The sequence below is a fragment of the Cyprinus carpio genome, chromosome A16 (assembly GCF_018340385.1).
Source record: "Cyprinus carpio isolate SPL01 chromosome A16, ASM1834038v1, whole genome shotgun sequence".
Classification (NCBI taxonomy): Eukaryota; Metazoa; Chordata; class Actinopteri; order Cypriniformes; family Cyprinidae; genus Cyprinus; species Cyprinus carpio.
The window spans coordinates 6,148,533-6,158,347 of record NC_056587.1 but is presented as its reverse complement, the minus strand read 5'-3'; the positions used below and the strand labels follow the sequence as shown (position 1 = coordinate 6,158,347).

The following is a 9,815-nucleotide window of genomic DNA, read 5'->3' as shown; positions in this document are numbered from 1 at the left end:
GTATGTGTTGTGTTGTCTTATCTAGATCTAGTGACTTGCGTGGGTCAGAGCACATTCTAGAATTGGGATTATGAAACTGATAGTTCTGGTCCTTGATTGGTTGAGCTGCGTTCAAAGCTGTTGTACTTCTGTGTTGCTTGGCAACCACTTTGTTGGAACCACAACTGTTTGAGGAATTGCATTGTTTGGAAGAATACGGTTTATATCCTTTACGCTTTATTTGTTCGGTTATATTCTGTGAAACCTATGTATATGGAATAACAGTTTTATAAAAGCAATAAGCCCTGTGAAGCGGTGGTTTACAGTGAATTTATAACAGCTAATGGGGTTCTAACAACACCGCTTAGCAGTCCTAAATTCTCTGTAAACCACCGCTTCTTGGGGCTGATTCCATAGCACAAGCCTGTCAGTTTATTTTCCAATCCAAAAATATTTAGATCACTTCTCAAAAGAATAAAGCGACGTGTGAACAAAGCAAGTTTTGGCCATTAGCATTCCATATAAAGCATCTGCTGCAATATTTCAATCACTTAAAAACAGCAGGACATTCTAAAATGTTTAATGTGAGAACACAAAGTGCCTTTAAAACTGATATTAAAACATCAAATTCAGTACACACCTTATTGAGGACTTTATACAGGCAAGCGAACATGAACACAATGTGCTAAATGGTGGTTTTCTATGGGAAAACATTTAGTAAACAGTCTGTTTTTCTACAGTCTGTGTTTTAAGGAGAAAATTTGAGAAAGTTTTACTCCTAGAGGTGTTCAAACCTGAACTAGGGAAGTCTACACCACAGCTGTACTAACAACGGCACTGAGGAACAATATTGGAATTGCTTCCATAACTTTTTTTCATTCAGCTGATGAGTGATAAAAAATGACCACCAGTCAGAATCCACCTGACTCAAAGAAATCAAGCATGTAAAGTTGTAGGCAACATAAATTCAGCCCATACTTAATTGTTATAGTTTGTTGGTGTGAAGGATAGTTATCACTAGAGCTATTTTTATAGTTCTCACTCACAGCTTTACAGTAATGGTCAAAAAAGTCCATTAAGATTCCCATGTTTTTTTTCTTTTTTTTTTTTCTCTACAGATTCTCATTCATTATGCCCTATATAAACATAAACATAGTACCAGGGGAGCTGCTGTAAATTAGAACATGAGGTTTATGAATGTACTATTATAGTGTGAAACATGAAAATAAATAAACTGGATTCTGTTAACCCCCTATTTTAAGTGTGAAAAGCCTAAATTAGTCTGAATATTAATATGCAATAGTTTATTTCAATAGTCCATTTTCACACATGGACCATTTGCTTGTTATTTTGCACAGGTTTACCCATGCTCTCATTCAGAAAAACAACTACACAGTATCATTTTCTCAAGCATCACAATATAAACTCAAATAGCACACAAGTGGTTATGTGCTTTAGAAAAATAACCCAATGGTGCTGGGAGACAAAGAGGAAGATGAAGATGAGAACAAAGAGGAGGGGAAAGAAAAATGAAGGGATGAAGTCAAATGACACTTATTTCTGATGACATTCAAAGCGCTAGTTGACTATGTTCAGTATAAGTACATAGTAGCAGTACTTTACATGAGAAAACTTTCACTAAATTTCACAGTCTGTGCATTTTTTTCAGGTTTGTGTGTCATCCGAGGCTAAAGTTTGATTCTGACAAAAGAGAATGTTTTTGACTGAAATATTTGCTTTTGACCTGGAAGTCTGAAGTTTGTTCAAGTGTGAGATTGTATATTGTTGTGAGAAAATGGTGAATTGTTTCATGAATTGTGTGTTAGCAATTGAGAAAAACGGTAACTTCTACAACTCTAGTGAGAGTTAGTTAACATGCAGTTGCAAAGTTACTTATAGTTAGTAGAATGTCTAAAGTGGACTATTAAAATAAAGCGTGACCAAATATGATTAGGTTACCAGGGAAGTCTCTGTTAGACCTGGTCTGCTGGTAATGGTTATAAAAATTTCGAACCTCTTACTGTTTTCAATTAAATGCAGTGTCCCTTTGAAACTGCTCTCATGCGCTCATCTAAGCACTCTTTTGCATTCTCTTTTGCTCTTAGACACACTCTTTTAGTTCAATATTCGGTCCATTTGTGGATCGGGGGAAATTTTCCATGAATAATGCATCCTGACATAGGTATGCCATTATTTCACCTGATGGGCCTTTATGAAATATGTCTATCAATGTTTTTGATGTGCGAGTCAGAGGACCAGTGGATATATTTCAAAATTATTGCACTGCTTCAGCAAGGCACAGATTTACCAATAATGAGCATGGAGACTTTATTGCTCAAAAGTTCATAACATTATTAACCATGCATCTTTCATATTAAATTTGACATTTTCTAAAATAATATGGTCTTAAAATGTTGTTTATGATGTTATATCTTCTTATAACAAAATCAAAGTTTCAGATGTAGACTCATAGGATTGTGGGATTTATGGCACAGCTTGTCCTTGTGCACTTACTCTATGTGTGCTTATGCATGCACTGTTCAATTCCGTTGATAAGAATGAGGACGCAGGATTAAAATACATTATTGTTTAGTTCAGATGGCTGTTATCCGTGCACATGTATGCTTCTGTATGGAATGCCGACCCCCACCTCTCTCACCCACATTCACAGATTATGTCACTGTGCTTTATCAATCTTCTAGCACCAACAACTGCGGTGTCTGCCGTAATGTTTGTTCATCTCACTAAAACATCATGTATGGCCCCTCTTAAAAAAAACTAGCTTCCGACTGTCCTCTAATCACAGAGATGAAGTGTTAGGGGTGCAAAAAAAGGGATGATAGGAAGGTAGAGGTGTGCATAAAGAGGGAGGAGGGTGTTCAAAAGGATGGGAGGGTTAGTGTCCATGAATCCTGATGGTCCTCTGGCAGACTGACCACAGTGGAATTGATTCGCTCCTCCCGTATAAACAGAGAGCAACAGAAATAAAAGAGGCTTAAGTCTGAAAAGCAAGCATTTCACTTTGAGATTAAGAGACAGTGGGAGACTGGAAAAGACGGAGAGATAAACACAGAAGTGGTGGTCAGACAGAGGTGTTCTTTGCTCAGATGTGCCTCTATTTGTAGCAATATTTAATTTGACACTGGTATAAAGCTGAATTGTGGGTAAGTGAAATGACACATCACACTTTTATGAAATAATACTTAATTCTTATGCAGCTGTATTTTTCTAATATATGTTGAGTTTTATGCAGCATCATGTTTTAGTTTTTTTCTTTTACTTTCTGTTATAGTTAATGTCTAAGAGAGTGAATGGCTCGTGGATGGGGTCTATCTCTGTCCCGTCCTCTGTCCCTCATGCCTTTCGCTCACAACTCTCTTCATCTGCTGACCTCAGCATAGCCATCTTACTCATCATCACAGGTCAGTTATTACATTTTTATTAAACTAGTATTCTTTAATATATATTGGAGTGCAGTGGGGTTCAAAATGTAAAAGTCCACTATTGAAAATGCTTCCAATCAAGAGATGTTTCAGAAAATAGTAAAACTTGTTGTTGTTGTTTTTTTGGGGGGCTGACTGCATGAGAGTCTACAATACTTATCCACAACCTATGCAATCTAAAGACACTTGTCCAATACAATCAATACGCTTTTTTGCTTGTTTGTAAAACAAATACAACTGCCATTACAGAGTCATTTAAAACTTGCAGTGCAGCAAGTGGTGCTCATATGCGTTGGTGTGTTTGACCAAATCAATATTTTTTAGTTCCTTGCAAAAAATAAATAAAAATAAAAATAAATAAATAAATAGATAAATAGATAAATAGATAAATAAATAAATAAATAAATTCTTGGACATGACGAATACATTGCACCACTAAAAAAACATTGGTTCATTGGTTGACTGACCTTACTATTAAATAACATGTACTGTAATTTCTAATAGAACAGTACATAATTTTACAATAAGAGTTATAATAGATATGTAGCTATATATATATATATATATATATATATATATATATATATCTATATATATATATATATATATATATATATATATATTAAAACTCTTTCTGCAAAAAAGTACACATATTGTTTGCCCCATTAAAAATTACAACACCTAATTTTCAGTAAAGTTTTTAAAAGTTAAAAAAGAAATACTGTGCAGTTTATGGTGAAATATATGTTGTATTCAACTAAACTAAAAAATAAATAAATAAATAAACAATCAGTCAATACTTTTTGAGCTCACTGCAAAGAATGCAAAAAAAGTTATTTAATGATTACAAGTTGTCATACTATTTAAAGTATATACGTTTTACTTTTAAAAAACAATCTGCAAAATTACATGCATTGTCCTGAATTTTAAATATTAAAATTTTACATTTAATTTATAGCGAAAAAAAACCCATAAATTTAATAAAATTTTGGTTGTGTTAGATGAAGCGTGGGACTATGATCTATATTTGTCTGCGTCTGTCGCAGGCGTGGTGTCGGTGGTCGGGAATGGGCTGGTTTTGTTGGTTTACGGTCAGAGGAGAAAGAAGCTCAGAGCGCACGAGCTGATGACCATCAATCTGGCCGTTTGTGATTTTGGCTACAGCCTGCTGGGTGCGCCATGTATCATCATCTCAAGGTACCACTGCACCGACTGCAACTTTACACATTGTGTGCTTCTTAACATGTATTTTGAAGGATTATACTATTGCTTGGCATGCCAGTGTACATTACAAGTTATACAAGTTCTCTTAAAGCCAGTATTAGTCAATGACAAGGCAAGCATCAGTCGCTCTTGTGATTATCCCTCCATATCTTCTGGACTGAGTGTCTGTCAAGATCAGAGTATTGTGATTGACAGTCCAAGTATAAGCCATTGATAATGATATTACATAATATAGAACATAAACGCAGGGTATATTATTGATCGGATTTGACTTTGGAGAGGATTTAAAATTTAACAGGCATTTGGTCAGGGGAAAATACTTTAGATGTGCTCTTGAATCAGTTTTGCTTTATTTTTTATTTAATTCATGTGTTTACTTCTCTGCATGACAGAAACAGATTTTTTTTTTTTTTTTTTTTTTTGTGGAAAATGAAAACAAAAATCATTTGAAATCTCAAACCACTATACTTTTCATGGTATTTGGAGTGCATTCGCAAGGGGCCAAAAGGGTTTCACTTTTATGTAGCTGAAAGAATTCTTTTTTTCCTACAAACCCCCAAACCATGCCCTCAGGTGGAGGAAAATAAAAAGCTTGGGCCTCTAACATCTCGGGTCAGAAGATGGAAAGCTGTCTGAATAAAAAATCATTGTGACTGGCTTTTTGCTTTGTGAACTTGTATATACACAAGAAGAAATTGGTTCAGTCTTATAGAAAATAAACTCAGAAAAACCTTAGATCTGCAGAAATTCAGAATATGGAATATGTAGAGTTCTTCTGGATATTTTTAGATTTGCTGTGCTCAGTATTTTGCTACTGCTCTAAACTTTTCCCCCATTTGTCTCTCTTAGTCTGTCGCATGCATGGATTTTTGGGGAAACAGGTTGTATGTGGTACGGGTTTCAGGGCTTCGTTTTTGGCATTGGGTCTCTCATCACTACCTGCCTTATCTCCCTTGACCGCTGCTTCAAGATCTGTAGCTTTCGATATGGTAAATTTCCTTTTTATTCACTGCATTTTTGTTTAATTTGATTTTATTGCTGAGACTTGCAAGTAAGGCAAAATATTGGCCTACTCAATCATTCATTTCCACATCAGGCATTATTGATGGAAGTACAGAAAGTGGTTATTCTTGTTGGAAAAATAATTAGCACTACCACCCAGGGAAATCACTTTCCCCATAATCTGAAGTATTTTACCCTTTAACTGCTGTATCTCAAATAAGAGCACACTTTAAAGGAATAATATAATTGCCTTATTACATAATCTTGCTGAATAATTTGTATGTCTAACCGGTTACTAAAAAGTCTAAGTGGAATCTACATTGTAATTATATTAAATGAACTAAATAATTTTTTACAAAACTGTCTTGATCAGCTTAGTCAAGAATGATTTTCAAGTACTTTAATGAAATGAAAGGGTGCCCAGGCTCCCTGCATAGAACAAAAAAAAAAAAAGTTAATTAAATTAAATTATTAAATAAAAATAACAGTTTATATCATAATAGAAAATCAATATAATAAAACCCGGCTAGTACATTTCAGTCCTATGGAGCCATCAAGTAAGATTTTAGATGTTTAGAAATGTACTTGTTCTTTTGTGTCAGGTCAGTGGATTGAGAGAAAACATGCGTCTCTGTCAGTGGCTCTGGTGTGGATCTATACATTATTCTGGGCCTCACTTCCTGTGATTGGTTTTGGTAGTTACGGCCCGGAACCGTTTGGAACCAGCTGCACCATTAACTGGTAATGAACCATAACCATTAGTAACATTTGTAAATGAGTCGCTAACCTATTCCCCAAAGATTAGGTGGTGTTTTCAGAGTGTATTCTCAAGGGACAAATATATACCGTTCACTTTCATGCAGCTGAATGGTACTTTACCCACAAACCACTGGAACATCCACCCATCACAGAAAATATGTGTTGATGTGTTCATGCGTTGTTTCCTGTGGCCTCAGGTGGAGAATGAAGTCTTCACTTAATGACAGAGTCTATATTTACCTGATTCTGTCACTTTGCTTTGGAGTTCCCACGTTCACTATCATCACTTCATACCTCGCTATCCTCATCAAGGTGAGAAACAGAGAGATTATCACTGATTCTGAAACACTTGAAGCTAAGACCTGATCATTTTGATTTATTCTGAGGATGAAGGTAATGATCATTTGTTATTAATCCTAATGCTGACTGAAGAACTATTTAAGGTGAATTGAAGTGTTGCTACACTGTTGTGTGATTTCAGGTGTATTGGTCTAGACGGATATTAGCTTCAATCCCTTTATCCAGTGTCACTCACAACAGCAAAGATCTCCGGCTGACAAAGGTACCGGCTGACATAAAAAAAAAAAAAAAAAAAAAAAAATTGGTGCTTTTACTGGAGACCTTAAGGGGCATGTATCACAGTGGTGGGACAACGGTTGCAACGGTTCCAAAAATAGCTCTGCTGTTACTTCCAAACTTCTATTCAAATTTCTCCTTTTCATGATTCACATACAATGTCTTATTTCCTTCTTGTATCACATATTTCCTAAAATGTTTCATTGCAGATAGCAGCAGTGGTGTGTTCCTCATTTCTGATTGCCTGGACTCCCTATGCGATTGTTTCCCTCTACTCCGCTTTGACTGCCAGAGAGGAGCACACTGGAGAAGACGGAGGAACCGCTCTCACGGCTGGAATGTCAGCAGCAGGGCTCGGCCATGGCGGAGGGTTGTCTGACATCTTTGGTTTTCCCTTCCTCTTTAACTGGACCTCTTCAGAACACCTCGGCGATGATTTTGGCACCTGGAGGAATATGACTTCAGATCATTCCCAACATTCAGTAGGGCATCATGGATCAAGTTCAACTGTGGGTTCTGCACAAGGAGGAATGAATGAACATCAGTCACATCTTGTGTCCATCCTGAAGCCAGAGGTCTCACTCGTCCCAGCTATTTTTGCCAAGTCACACTGCATGATAAACCCCTTCATCTACCAGATCATGAACCGCGACTTCAGGGAGGACGTCTATGATCTCCTGTGCTTGAGAGGAAAAGATGGAGAGAGGAGGAGAACAAGGAGCACAGACGCCAATGTTTCTGATGGTCAGGAGTTCTATCTATCTATCTATCTATCTATCTATCTATCTATCTATCTATCTATCTATCTATCTATCTATCTATCTATCTATCTATCTATCTATCTATCTATCTATCTATCTATCTCTACCTGTCTGTCGATACCAGGGGCCTCCAAACTCAGTTCTGGAGCACCACTGTCCTGTAGAGTTTAGCTCCAACCATAATTCAACACACCTGAACCAGCAAATCAAGGTCTTACTAGGCATACTAGAAACTTCCAGTCAGGTGTGTTGAGGCAAATTTGACCTAAACCCTGCAGGACAACGGCCCTCCGGAACTGAGTTTAGAGACCCCTGGTCTATACTCATATATTTTGATTAATTTTATTTCTCTGTCTACATTTCTTCACATTACGGTTTCTGTCTTTGTATTTTCCACACATCCAGGATATCGTGGAAGCGTCACTCTCTCTTATATTCACAGCTGGAGAAGAAGAAGCACACCTACCAGTCAGTCGTCTGGAGAACGTGTGAAAAAAGATTTGTCACAGAAGAGTAGAGGGAGTAGAGGTCAGAGAGGGTCCTGTCTGGACAGTGCAGCAGTCGGGTGGGCAACCTTGGATACTACAACCTTAGATACGCAGGCCAACTTAGAAAGAGAGAGAGGGAAGGAGGTGGAAAGAGAGGTGAAAAAAGAATTTAGAGAACCCACCTCTAACAGCTTGTTGTCAGATGAGGAGTGACAGCATCAGCAGTTCATAATGCAGCTAGTTAGCTCAAAATATCTGTTGTTTTAGTTAATAAACAGTGTTGTTTTTTTCCATTAGTGTCATCCAGTGTGTGATTTTACACACTATTTTGCACCTATCAAGTCTCACACTGGTACTTTGACACGAGGCTCTTGTTAGGATTTTCATATTGATTATGCCCTTTGTATATTTATGACTTGATCCTGTGTATTTATTTATTTATTTATTTATTAATCTCTTTTGCATCTAAACAATTTGTTGATTTACTTATTGCATTTATGAGTGCACTATCCAGTCCAAAGTATTTTAACCTTTGTGTGGTGTTCATATTTTTGTTATTCAGCCAGGGTTTGTGGGATTGGTGGACACGCTGCATTTTGGGGTTTTTAATTTAACACAATTAAAAAAAATATGTTTAAATACTCAACAGATGTTTACTTCATCCCAATTACAAGCAATATAAACAGTATATATGGTTGATATTTGACCTTTACATTTGTTAGATCGCATTTATGAATTAATTTGCTACAACCTTCTGTAGGAATTGCAGGGGCAGAAACACAAAACTCACACTTACACTCACACTGTCACAAACTCTCTCTCCCACACACACACACACACACACACACACACACACACACACACACACACACACACATAAACACACATGCCCATACTAAAAGCAGGCCCAGACAGTAGGAGGACAAAGTACACAAGACCTAAAATTTCCACACTTTTATTACCCCCGGGTCCAGTGGACCCGAACATCCTATGTAGCCTAATATAAATGTGTAGGCGGGGTGTACAGTGAGTGGTCATTGAAAATTTGTTCTGATATATCTTCTTCACAGAAAATGAGCCAAGGCCAATGAGAATGAGTTTGAAAAAATAATTAAGCATATAATTTATTTTGACAAAAAGTGAAAACAGGTCCCACAGACCCGAACACCATACAATGGTTAAATTAGCTACTATTTCTGAATGAATGTGAAATGTTAATAAAGTTTACAATGATGAAAAGACTGATGTTTATTTAGTAGTTTCCAAGTAGATAAAAATTTAAATCAGAAGCCCTAAAAGACCCAATAAGTACAAGGACTAGGCTATTTGTTGCAGATCTATTACGTCAGCGTTGCTTTTTTTCTCATGAACCATGAGGTAATATCTTTTTTTACCGTAAGAACCACTCTACGACAAACACGCAAGAGGCAAAAGCAAACGGAGAGCTGTTATTCGCCTTCGAAAAGCGATTGATATTATATAAAGATAATTCTGCGCTAAGTCATCTACCAAATATTATTTCGCGGCTCTGGAATATTCCAGTAAACAGACACAAGCCGAGGCTGCTGCTGCTGTTACGGTAG

The 9,815-nt window shown here is 36.7% G+C and overlaps 1 protein-coding gene across 1 annotated transcript; it reads left to right on the top strand.

The window, feature by feature from the left end:
* Positions 1 to 3,274: 3,274 nt before the first annotated feature.
* Positions 3,275 to 9,649, top strand: opn9 (opsin 9). Its single transcript, XM_042772235.1, has 8 exons — positions 3,275 to 3,401; positions 4,469 to 4,619; positions 5,496 to 5,635; positions 6,251 to 6,389; positions 6,605 to 6,719; positions 6,889 to 6,969; positions 7,193 to 7,727; positions 8,150 to 9,649. The coding sequence occupies exons 1-8, from the start codon at positions 3,275 to 3,277 to the stop codon at positions 8,443 to 8,445; spliced, it is 1,584 nt and encodes a 527-aa protein (XP_042628169.1). The 3' UTR covers positions 8,446 to 9,649.
* The last annotated feature ends 166 nt before the right edge of the window (positions 9,650 to 9,815 follow it).

What these genes read in the sequence shown, in the direction of transcription:
- opn9 (XM_042772235.1), top strand. Translation starts at nt 3,275, where the DNA reads ATGTCTAAGAGAGTGAATGGCTCGTGGATGGGGTCTATCTCTGTCCCG. An exon ending in ACCTCGCTATCCTCATCAAG is followed by an intron (nt 6,720 to 6,888) that starts GTGAGAAACAGA and finishes GTGTGATTTCAG; the next exon opens with GTGTATTGGTCTAGACGGAT. An exon ending in AAGATCTCCGGCTGACAAAG is followed by an intron (nt 6,970 to 7,192) that starts GTACCGGCTGAC and finishes GTTTCATTGCAG; the next exon opens with ATAGCAGCAGTGGTGTGTTC.